The 11,909-nt window shown below is 48.4% G+C and overlaps 1 protein-coding gene across 3 annotated transcripts; it reads left to right on the top strand.

Moving 5' to 3' along the window:
• The first annotated feature begins 274 nt into the window (after positions 1-274).
• Positions 275-10,494, top strand: LOC140907409 (ecto-ADP-ribosyltransferase 5). 3 transcript variants are annotated; one of them, XM_073333309.2, is made up of 5 exons: positions 275-3,077; positions 3,578-3,753; positions 4,820-4,888; positions 8,021-8,738; positions 10,017-10,494. In XM_073333309.2, exons 3-5 carry the CDS (start codon positions 4,826-4,828, stop codon positions 10,112-10,114), a joined length of 879 nt encoding a protein of 292 aa, XP_073189410.1. In that variant the 5' UTR covers positions 275-3,077; positions 3,578-3,753; positions 4,820-4,825; the 3' UTR covers positions 10,115-10,494. The 3 variants fall into 3 exon arrangements, with proteins under 3 accessions (XP_073189410.1, XP_073189419.1, XP_073189401.1); XM_073333318.1 differs by lacking the exons at positions 275-3,077; positions 3,578-3,753 and adding an exon at positions 4,247-4,286; XM_073333300.1 differs by lacking the exons at positions 275-3,077; positions 3,578-3,753 and having other exon boundaries at positions 4,727-4,888.
• The last annotated feature ends 1,415 nt before the right edge of the window (positions 10,495-11,909 follow it).

Genomic DNA, 11,909 nt, shown 5'->3' with positions numbered 1-11,909 from the left:
GTAGGGGCTTGGTTTGGAAGACCATCTCCCAACCCTTTTTGCTCAGCTGGGACTCACTGTGAGCAGATTGATGCAGGATCTGGTGAGTGACAAGTTAGATCCAGTGGTGAGGGCCCTGGGCTGTGAATCAGGTGACCTGCTGATTTTCAAATACATGGATTTCATTACAACACAGAATACAAAGTGTAGACTGCTCACTTTATATTATTTTTTATTACAAATATTTGCACTGTAAAAAAAAAGATAAAAGAAATGATATGAGGGGAATGAAACATACAAGTACTCTCCTGCAATCTCTTTATTGTGAAAGTGCAACTTACAAAGGTAGATTTTTCTTTTTTACATAACTGCAGTCAAAACCAAAACAATGGGGCCTCAGCTTTAGAGCCTATAAGTCGAAGCATGAAGGGGCATATGAATGTTTAGCATATCTGGCACGTAAATACCTTGCAACACTGGCTACAACAGTGCCATGCGAACGCCTGTTCTCACTTTCAGGTGCCATTGTAAATAAGAAGCAGGCAGGATTATTTCCTGTAAATATGAACAAATTTGTTTGTCTTAGCAATTGGCTGAACAAGAAGTAGGACTGACTGGACTTGTATGAGGTAAACTGAAAACACTATTTCTTTTGTTTATCTTTTTTACAGTGCGATTAATTGCAAGTGTTCTTTTTAATCTAGTTAATTTGTTTTGCATTGAGCGCATGCATTAACTGCGGTTAATTGGCAGCCCTAATAAGAACGACGAATAACTGCGGCAGCTGGTGCAGTACTCCAGACCCATTTGAATAAAGCCCTGAGCTGCATAGGAAGAAAGACTAAATCCAATGCCGCTGAGCTCTTCATAGAACTGTAGGCCCGGAAGGGACTTCGAGAGGTCTTCTCGTCCAGTCCCCTGCACTCAAGGCAGGACCAAGCATTATCTCGACCAGGGGCGATTGGAAGCCCCCTAAAAGTGGGGGGAAGCACCAGTGCCCTAACTGTGGCCCCGCCCCCCGTCCTGTCTCTTCTCCCCAAGACCCCACCCCCTTGCTCCTCTCTGCCCACTTCCCCCTGTCGCTTGCCCTTACAGCAACCTAAACCGCCATTGCTTCTTGTCCTATTCTCAGACGTTAAGGAGAACAATTCTTCTCCTTCCTCCTTGTAACAACAACCTTTTATGTACTTGAAAACTATTATCATGTCCCCCCTCAGTCTTCTCTTCTCCAGGCTAAACAAACCCAATTTTTTCAATCATCCCTCAGAGATCATGCTTTCTAGACCTTGAATAATTTTTGTTGCTCTTCTCTGGCCTTTCTCCAGTTCTTCCACATCTTTCCTGAAATGTGATGCCCAGAACTGGACACAATACTCCAGCTGAGGCCTAATGAGCGCGGAGTAGAGTGGAAGAATTACTTCTCGTGTCTTGCTTACAACACTCCTGCTAATACATCCCAGAATGATGTTTGCTTTTTTTGCAACAGTTTTACACTGTTGACTCATGTTTAGTTTGTGATCAACTATGACCCCCAGATCCCTTTCCACAGTGCTCCTTCCTAGGCAGTCATTTCCCATTTTGTATGTGTTCAACTGATTTTTCCTTCCTAAGTGGAGTACTTTGCATTTGTCCTTATTGAATTTCATCCTATTTACTTCAGACCATTTCTCCAGTTTTTCCAGATCATTTTGAATTTTAATCTTATCCTCCAAAGCATTTGCAACCCCTCCCAGTTTGGTATCATCTGCAAACTTTATAAATGTCCCTATGCCATTACCTAAATCATTGATGAAGATATTGAACAGAACCGGACCCTGAAATGACCCCTTGGGGACCCCACTCGTTATGCTCTTCCAGCATGACTGTGAACCACTGATAACTACTCTCTGGGAACGGTTTGCCAACCAGCTATGCCTCTGCCTTATGGTAGCTCCATCTAGGTTGCATTTCCCTAATTTGTTTATGAGACGGTCATGCGAGACAGTATTAAAAGCCTTACACAAGTTATGGTATACCACGTCTACACTTCCCCCCTATCCACAAGGTTTGTTACCCTGTCAAAGAAAGCTATCAGGTTGTTTGACACGATTTGTTTTGGACAAGTCTATGCTGACTGTTACTTGTCATTTTATTATCTTCTAGGTGTTTGCAAATTGATTGCTTAATTATGCTACTGATCAGTGAAGGCTGAGTGTGCAGAGCGACGGACTAACCCGAGTGTCCATCTCCAACAACAACAAAAAATAAGTTAGGGTCAGAGTATTTAAGTTTCACATGAGAGCCAGGGAGAGGCAGGGGGCCAGGGAGCTCCACATTAGTCCTATTTAAAAAAAACAAAAACAAAAAACCACCAAGGGAATTCCCAGAGTTAAAAAAAAACTTTGGCCCAGACCCTCAAAAGTATTTCGGTTCCTAATTTCCACTGATTCCAATGGAAGTTAGGAGCCTAAATAAGTTTGAGGCTCTGGGCCTTTGTTACCAAGCAATGTCAGAGCTAAAGTCTCTTACAAGTTTAAAAGTAACGGACCCCAGCTGAGTGCCTATGTCACTGCCTTGTGAGCAGCAGCATTGCCATCTAAAGTGGTCTCCGCTGGCTTTGGAGGTTAGCTCCTCCCGGAGGTCTGTGGCTAACGCTGCCTTGTCACCCCACTCTGATAGTTCTCATTTCCCCTGCATTGAGAAGGATGTGGCTACTTGGGGGGTGGGGGCTACTTGTTTCACACCTCCCTGAAGATGAGAGGGGTGGGCAGGAACTGAGTTCACACCCTTCCTCCTGCTATGGGTGTTAAGGTGACTTGCAAAGGGGGAAACAAACTGTTTTGTATTTTGTTTGTCTTTCACGTGTTTAAGAAGGACAAAGGAGGTCACCCAGTGTCTACACTCCCCCTGCATCGACCTCAGCAGGTGGCCCCTGGCTTCAGGCCATTCGGGGAGGGGATCTTAGTGCGTTGACGTAGCGGAGCGTTTACGTCTGCTGGGAACACAGTTGAGCATTGACGTGTGCACAAATAGGTGGCTGCATGGCACCTTACGTCGACCTAACTGCGGAGTGTCAAGCAGGCCTGAGTGGCCAGGGCTTGGCCATCTAGAGGGCAGAGGTAGGACTTGTAAGTTTTGAAACTGTTACACTGAAAGATGCGAATGGCTGTTATCAGCTGGGTCTAGGATCACAGACAACCACGGACCTCGTTAAAGCCAGTGGGTGCTGAGCACACCCATGCTGACAGCAAGAGCAGGCAGACCTCTTTAGGGAGTAGAAACAGCTGAGGATGATGGGGGAACTGCCCAAGGCATGAAGCCATGTGGCAGGCGGCAGCTAACCCATATGGACTGAGGAGGTCTCCCTATCTGCCAGTGCAAGGACTAGGAGACCTGAGGCCAGCTGTGTGTCGAAGAGGCAGGGGGGCAAGAAACTGAGAGCAGACAAGAAGACTGGAAAGAGGGACAGTCTCAAGGACCAGCTGAAAGCACAATAGCAGACCCTGATAGAAACCTGGAGAGAGGATTTTGGGTCTGGGGTGTGGGCAGCAAGGAGTGTTTTTGGTGCTGCGAGCAAAATAAATTGTTTCTTGCTGTTTGATTCCTTGTGTGTTCGCAGACACAGGACTTGGGACAGTCTTTGTAAATCAACAGACCTGCAGCCACAGAATACCTGACTGCCAGCAATTGCTACTCCCAGCTGGAATGACCCGGGGGACCCCCAAACTTCGACTAGCCCCTGGGATCAAAAGGAACTACGTTGTACTGTAGGGGGCCCTCCCGTGGTGGTCTCTGGTGAGAACTGCTCTCAGAATGGCTCAGCTGTGTCCTACACTGCTGGCAAAGGAAGGCGAGTCCCCGGGGAAATAGTCACTTTTGAGAGCTGGGGGAACCCCCATCCGTTGAAATGGCTCAGCCTGTACATTTAGAGCCCCATCCAGTGCCCCCGTTTAAATCAATGGGAAGGCTCCCTGGGCTGCAATGGGTATTGGTCGGATCTGCCCCTTGGAGCAGGAGGATCTGAGTTCTGTCCCCGGTGTTGCCAGGAAGTTCTGAGGGGTTGGGCTGGGCAGGGCAGCGCTGGGACGCTGGCGTGTCCTGGGTAGTGCTGGCTGGGCTCCTGAGTGTATTGGACCCTGGGCAATGGGATCGCTCGCCCCTGTGACAAATAGAAGACTGTGAAAGGCAGCGAGGTGGTTTCCTGTCTGAGGGTGGCGAAGGAGTGGGTAGGCTCACAGGAACAGGTTCAGCACTGTATAAGAGAGAGAGTCCCTTGAGCTGAGCTTCACTCTGAGCCTCCCAGGGCCATCCAGGCTTTGGACCTGCAGGTAGAGTAACATCTTTAACTCTTTGGGTCAAGTCCATCCCTGGGGTAAGCTCCTTGGCGGGGGGAAGGGGTACAGCATGGAGACAGGTCAACCTTGTCTCTTCACTCAGACCTAGGGTTTTAAGAGCAGCTCATGATTTGGGGGCCACGATTTTTGGAGACCCAACTGAAAGGGGTCAGATCTTTGGGGGTGGGGAGTGCTCTTAAGGAGTCTCAAGTTACTCTCCTGAAAATCACTTGTTACTTCTGAAAATTTTGTCCTAAGGAAATAAAACATGTCTGTATTTTAACTTCAAAAAGAAACAAAGGAAAGCTTTTGCCCAGACACATTCTTGGTGGCAACTCTTGCCCCAGCCTGTAAAGGTCTCTGCTTGTTTACAAGGGTTCCTGCTATCTGGATACCCATCCCTCTCCTGAGGTGGCTCAGGGGAGTCTCCATAGATGACCTCAATCGCCTTGGAACAAGGGAGCCAGGGCAGGCATTTCTTTTGGTTGATGATGAGATTCTCATGGAATTTTCTTCCTGTCCCCCAGGTGAAGATGACATTTCTGCTGATCGCCGTGACTTACCTTTGCGCTCACACGTTGATGGACATCCCTCAGGTAATTCAATCTATGCTGTAAGGTTGGTAAGACCCAATGCTGTCTAGTTATGTATCTTAAAGCTTTGCGCTGACCCTAGTACCTGATAACTTTCCTTCTAAAAGAACTTGGCAATGGTAAGGTCCCTAGGGGGACTTCCTGGAGTCTCTGGCTCCTCTCCCTTCTGAGGTTATAGAAAGCTCTGCTGGGAGCAGGGTTTTCTCTTGGTTTATTTGTGGAGGAAGCACTAGAGGAGGTGGAAGGGACTGGCTGATGCTGTGAATGTTGTCCTGGGTTTGGTGGAGAAGCTCTGTTCAAGAGGAAGGTTCTGCAGGGTTTCCTAATGGTGGTCAGACCTGGATTATTTTAACCTCACTGCAGAGCAGATGCTGTCACCCGGGAAATGCTTTGTACCAGGGCTTAAATTTAGCTAGAGCTGTCCGGGCTGGAACTCTGGTCAATATATTCAACCCCGTAGGAGCCTCGGCATGCCCCATGGAGCTGAAACCCTGAGCCCCAGTGTCCCCCACTCCTGTGGGGCTAAAGTCCCAGCGCCCCCTCCCCCACTGCAGGGCTGAAGCCTCAAGTCCTGGTGCTCTCCCACATAGGGCCCCGAGACCCCCCCCCAACTCCGCGAGCTGAAGCCCAGAGTCCCAAATGGGGGTAGGGTATGGGGGGCTCCAGGAAAGTCTCTGAGAATTTAAGCTCTTCTTTGTAACCGGATCTTATGCACTTTGTGTTCTGCTTCGACTACTGAATCTGTTTCTAAATGAAGGGAGAATCTGGGTATTTGTGGCAGACAAGAACATCACATGTTCCTTATGGACAATGCTGGGCTTAGATCCCACTCTCCAGCTGTAAAGGCCCTGAGAGGGTCAGTTTCTGGGTGAACTCTGGCCCCTAGAGGGAGAGGAGTTTCTGCCACATCAGCTACTCAGGACCTGGAACACTCAGATATCTTGAAATCCATGGGATCTGCTCATTCACATGAAGATCCTGACCCTCAGCAATGCTTGGCTCCCATCTATCTCCCAAGAGAGTCATGCCTCCCTCTGCTGACCCAGCCATCTCTGCGTCAAGAAACCCTGCTGGGGGGGTAGACAGCAGAGAGTGTAACATGGAGCTTGTGAAAGCTGCCCCCCACCAGTGATAGCTGGTATGAGAAACTCCCCGTGGGTGTGCAGATGTTCATGCAGCTGGAGAGCTGTGACCCTTTTCGACCCAGGTGCCCCGATGCCCAGAGAGCCCCAGCTGTGCAGAGATTACAGACAGGGGCTTTGGTGGGGTCAGAGGAGAGAGGATTACACTGAGTAGATTCAATCACCTTCCACCAGCAAAATCTGGGCCATTTTGTTGGGTTTTCTGTGCTCGCTGCAGAGAGACAAAGGGCACAATGTGACCCGCATCATCTTTGCAGAGGTGGCCTCCATACCTCTGCCTCCTTCGAAGACCATAGCTCTCAGGCTGTGTTCTGTAGACCACAGGTGGGCAATGGAGCATCATCAGGGGGCTCATAGAATCAGAGAACCTAGATATGGGCAAGCTCTGTTAGACCGTTCAGTCCATCCCTGGGGCGGAGGGGGGCAATACTGGGTTGTTCCTGACAGCACGCTTACTGGGCCTTTGCACAGTGTAATTTTACCTAATGACGGGGCTTCCACCGCTTCCCTTGGGTCACTATTCCCCAGCTGAACTGACCACACTTTCTATTAAGGCTACATCTACAGATAGCTTATAAAGGGTTAACAGGTGGGTCAGTAGATGTTCTAAACAGGACATGAGTATCAGATGCTATGAGCAAACTATTGACTCTGAGGCAACCTATAACAATTGATTAACCATCTATTTTAAAACATCTGTTGATCAGTTATTAATGCTTCATAAGTGGTTCATAAATGGTTGATAGGTTTGGCAGTCCCACTCCTATTTCCCTAGCAGAATGTTTGTTTTTCCTGATCTTTGCTGCTTCCACCCCAATAATTTCCCTGTGAGTCGAACTAATCCACTGTAAAAAGATCTAGGCCAGCCTTGACAAAATCCATGGGTGGTTTCACTTGCCCATCTGAAGACTCCATGGAGGACCCTCATTCGCAGAAAGGGCTGAGCTCTGAAAATCAGACTCCTCTGAAGCACCTGCAGTTGGCCCCCGCCCCCCCCAATCACTTGTCACTTATAAAGAAAAAAATTAGGCTTAAAGTCACCTTGCATGTCACGGTGTGAAACCATAATATGCACAGCAAGTATCTGCATCTGAAGAACCCTCCGTGAAGTCTCGCAATGAAATCCTCATGGTCCAAAGAGACATACGGAGGTGAGAAAGGAAAGTGAAACAGAAATACTGTGTGTGTGGCGGGGCGGTGGGGGTGGAGAGGTCAAGGGGGACACTCTCTCTCTCTCACACACACACACACACACTCGTGAGCCCTGTGTTTTCAGAATTTCCTAAGTATAAACAAGTAATGAGTAGGGCCCTACCAAACTCAGGGTCCATTTTGGTCAATTTCACGGTGGTAGAATTTTAAAAATCGTAAATTTCATGATTTCAGCTATTTCAATGGGAAATTTCGTAGTGCTGCAGTTGCAGTCAGGGGTCCTGACCCATAAGGGAGTTGTGTGGGGTTTGCAAGGTTAGGGCAGGGGGGTGCTACCCTTCCTTCTGCACGGCTGCTGCTGGGGGAGCTGCCTTCAGAGCTGGGCGCCCGGCTAACAGCCACTGCTCTCTGGCCGCCCAGCTCTGAAGGCAGCACAGAAGTAAGGGTGATGATACTGCGACCTTCCTAAAATAACCTTGTGACCCCCCCTGCAACTCCTTTTTGGGTCAGGACCCCCAATTTGAGAAATACCAGTCTCCCCTGTGAAATCTGTATAGTATAGGGTAAAAGCACAAAAAAGATCAGATTTCATGGGGGGAGACCAGATTTCACAGTCTGTGACATGTTTTTCATGGCTGTGAAGTTGGTAGGGCCCTACCTATGGGTTTGTTTGGTAAGGGTCTCTCTCTCTCTCTCTCAAGCCTTGTTTATACCAGGGAAATTCAGAAAAAATGTCTCATGGTGGCTGGCCCAGCCCAGTTCCATTGGTGCCAGCTATGCTGGGAGCCCTGCAGCCAGGCAGCCATCCACCCCTGGTGTTTTATATGCTGTGTTGTTCCAGGTGACTTGCCAGCCGGTGCTGGACATGGCATATGATGCTTTTGATGACCGCTATATTGGCTGCACAGAAGATATGGAAAATATAATCAAATCTAAACTGCTGCAGAAAGAGAAGTCAACGCACAAGGTGTTTAGCAAAAGATGGGAAGCTGCAAAAAAACAATGGAATGAGAAGAAGAAAAACCTCTCTCTGCCTAAAGAGTTTAAGGATGAGAATGGAATAGCAATCCTGGCCTATACCAGTGGAAATCGGATATCTCTGCACAAGGAGTTCAACAAAGCTGTGAGAGAGGCTGGTAAATCCCGAACATATTATCTCAAACATTTCCCATTCAAAGCCCTTCATTTTTATTTGACCAGAGCGTTGCAGCTCCTGAAGAGAGACTGTGCTGAGATGTACGAGACGGAGGTGTACAGGGGAGTCCATTCTCACCGCTACAAGAAGAGAGGTAGCATGGTCCGGTTTGGGACATTTACCTCTTCATCTGTAGACTGGGCCATAGCTCAGAGATTTGGCTCGGCCACATTTTTCACCATCCGGACGTGCTTCGGGGTCCCCATTGCAGACTTCTCTTATATCCAAGACGAAAAAGAAGTGCTGATTCCTGTCTATGAGAGATTTAGGGTGTTCAACTTCACCCAGGACAAGAACGGCAACGCATTTGTCCTCCACAGCACAAACCGGACCTTCAGCCGTTACAACTGTGCCTACATAGAAGGTCAGTAGGAGACTTTGGGTCCAATTCTCCCCACCCTAGGTTGTCACTTCAGTGGTGCCATCTCTTGGGGTATTTTTATCACAAGTCTCATGTTAGTTGGGTTTCTTCTTAAAGCCCCTGCTCCTGGAGTCAGGTCATTTATGGGACAATCTCAGATGGTGCAAAAAGGCTGCATCCTGGCTGGAGGTGGCTAGCAGAGAATTTCTCTTGTGGGTGTAAAGGCAGCATAAGATGCTTCTGTGTTAGCTGCTTCCACCCCACATCTGCTGGGCGGGTGGGGTTTCTGAGGGCAGGGAGGGGGCAGGGCAGAGAGGAATTTACAACTTTCCCCACACAAGTGTGGGGGGTGATGAATGTCCCTCAGCCGTCACTAAGCCGTCTCCCATTCTGGTGCTAGGCAGGCTGGGGGAGAGGCTGGATGTGTTTTAGAATTGACTGGGCAAGTCATGAGGGGGCCTTTCTAACTCCATGAGCCAGGCTGGGAAGAGATTTGTTACTGACCGGGCAAGAAGAAGAAAATTATGATCTGTATTCTAGTAGCGCCTAGAGTGAGATCAGGGGCCGGTTGTGCTGGGTGCTGTACAAACACACAGCCCTGCCCTGAAGAGCTCACAGTCTAAATGGGCAAAACAGACAACAGGTGGGAGAAAGGAAGGATCCTTGCTCCTATTTTACCAATGGGAAAGGGAGGCACCGGCTAGATGAAGTGACCTAGCCACGATCTCCCAGGGAGTCTGGTGCAGGGCCAGGGACTGAACCCAGATCTCCTGAGCACCCGCCCATGGTCTTAGCCACACACCCATTTTCCTGTTCCTCCGCTGGGCTAATGGAGTGTGTCCGCAGTGCAGCACACGGCGACATCTCTCCGACTGCCCTCTTCCCACACCTTCCTTGCAAGGGTTCAGCGCATTCTGGCAGCACCCCGGAATGGAGGCAGAACCCCCATTGCACAGGTCGCTAATCAATGGCAGAGATGGTGAATCCCAGCCTCATCACAAACAATAACCCTTCCTCAGTGGGTGAGCTGTTCCTTCTATGTCTGCAAAGAGACATGGTGGGTGCTCCCGGTATCTTCAGCGTGCGGGTCTCCAGCGTCTGGCTTGTTCTAGCTCTCATCTACCAATGAATCCCAGTGACCATTTTACTGTGAATGCAACCCAGCTGGCTGGCAGGGGAGCTGCCATTTCTGGGGCGTTCTGTCCCGGGGCTTTCCCAATGAGGTCACTAAGCAGGCTGAGTCAGACTGCAATTAACACAGGCCTTCTCTTTGCGTTTCAGGAAAGAAAGGGCGAGGGGGGGCCTTGCGCTTGGAAGGATTTCACGCATCCGGAGCACTTCGGGCTGGGCGTGCCGAAGCAGAGGCAGAAACCACGTGAAATGTTTGCTTTGCTCCTTTTCAGTCTCTTGTGCAGCCCACTTGTGTTCCAATATGCTATTAAACAGCCAGGGCTTGATGGGTAGTCACGATGTTAAGCTGACCTTTCCCAGCTTGGGAACTTGCAGCCTGCCAGTGATTTGTCAACAGATCACCACAAGAGGGCATGGGAGATCTTCCGCTGGATTCGCTTGCTGCATTTACAGCCAAAGCCTCCTGCTTTGCAGTATTTACTGTGTCCATCTCATTTAATAGGTAACTCTGAACCCCGGCTTTATGTCCTCTGGGTTGCAGACATGAGCAGCATGTTGTCTGCTGGGATGATTTTGCTGTACTGAGCTTATGTTTGATGCAACTTGTTTAATAAATTTGCTATAATTAACGAGAAGTACAGGGTCCTGACACCCCATTTCGTCACAAGTTCTAACTAGGCTGCTATGTAGGTATCCAGCCTTTCCCCCCACATCTCTTGTGGCGGGTCCGAAAAAGGGACCGGTGGGTGGAATAGCCCATCCATCATTGTTTGGTCCATGAACTAAGTCTAATTTACAACTCACCAATTCTGGTTCATTCATGTCCAGTCCCACGCTTTTCTTGTTTACCAGGCATAAGCTTCACACAGCCCATGAATTCTATCAGGAGACCTTTTTGTTTAGACTAACTTTGCGTGTGTTCCTTTGGCACCTTTTCCCATTGACATTTGTTGATTTCAATTGTCCTTACATCTCTTGACCTTTCTCACAGTTGGGCTCACAGTCTAGGTAAATTTCTAAGCCCAAGTATCACAACAGGTACCAGCCCCCTGTTATCAATGCAACAGAGCCCACTCAGAATGACAGGGCCATATTCAATCGATCATAAGGTCTCCTCCCGCTGCTCATCACTGTAGTACGTGAGCGCATACCTCATAAAAGTGAGGTAATAGTGAAGTCCCTAGTGGCTTTCATGGAGGCTCTCTTTCTTCTCCATCTGCTGCTCTAGCTCTCACCTTCACAGATTTGAAGGCCAGGAGGGAGCATTATGATCAGACTCCGACCTGTGACACTACATACAGAGTCTCCCCCAGAGAGGCCAATCATCTCTCTTTGAGCTGCAGCATGTCCTTTAGAGAAACATCCAGGCTCCATGTAAATGGAGAATCCTCCGTGGCCTGTGGCAAACTGTTCCAAAGGTTAATTGCCCTCCCTGTTAAAATGTGTCGTCTTTTCTGTTTGACCTTTGCTAACTCCAGCTTCCAGCCAGTGGATCTCATTGCGCCTTTGTCTGCTAGATTAAACCTGGTAGTTTGATGGATTGTATTTATGAAAACATTGATCAAATTTGGAGCATGGAAGGGAGGAAAAAAACATCCCGCATAAACTTTAAAGGTGACTCTGAAAAGGAAAATAAGCAGCAGAACAAACCCTTTGTCATGGAGAAAGAAAGGTGGTGTTATCCTTCACCCACTCATTGGCAAAGGTTTTTCCTGTTTTAGTTTTACGTTTGAGATTCAGGTCTTGGCCACAGGAGAATTGGGAGATTGCTGACAACACAAAAACCAAGGAAGTGAAATCTGATAGAGGTGATTTAAAACTCCTTTAACATAATCTTTGACTTGGGTGCCCCCATCTGCATCTGAAGTCATTGAGGGACTTAATAAAAAAAACCCCCAAAAACCTGATTTTTCTATACCTATTTAACTCAAATGTCTGACAGACACTTGGGAGAAAAACTCTCTGTGTGTAAATCCTGATGCCCTTTCACTGAGCGATGAAAAGAATCCCACTCTAGTTCTCCCCTTCTCCAAGGAGTTCTCT

This window comes from Lepidochelys kempii, chromosome 1, assembly GCF_965140285.1.
Source record: "Lepidochelys kempii isolate rLepKem1 chromosome 1, rLepKem1.hap1, whole genome shotgun sequence".
Classification (NCBI taxonomy): Eukaryota; Metazoa; Chordata; order Testudines; family Cheloniidae; genus Lepidochelys; species Lepidochelys kempii.
This window is presented reverse-complemented; position numbering and strand designations above follow the sequence as displayed.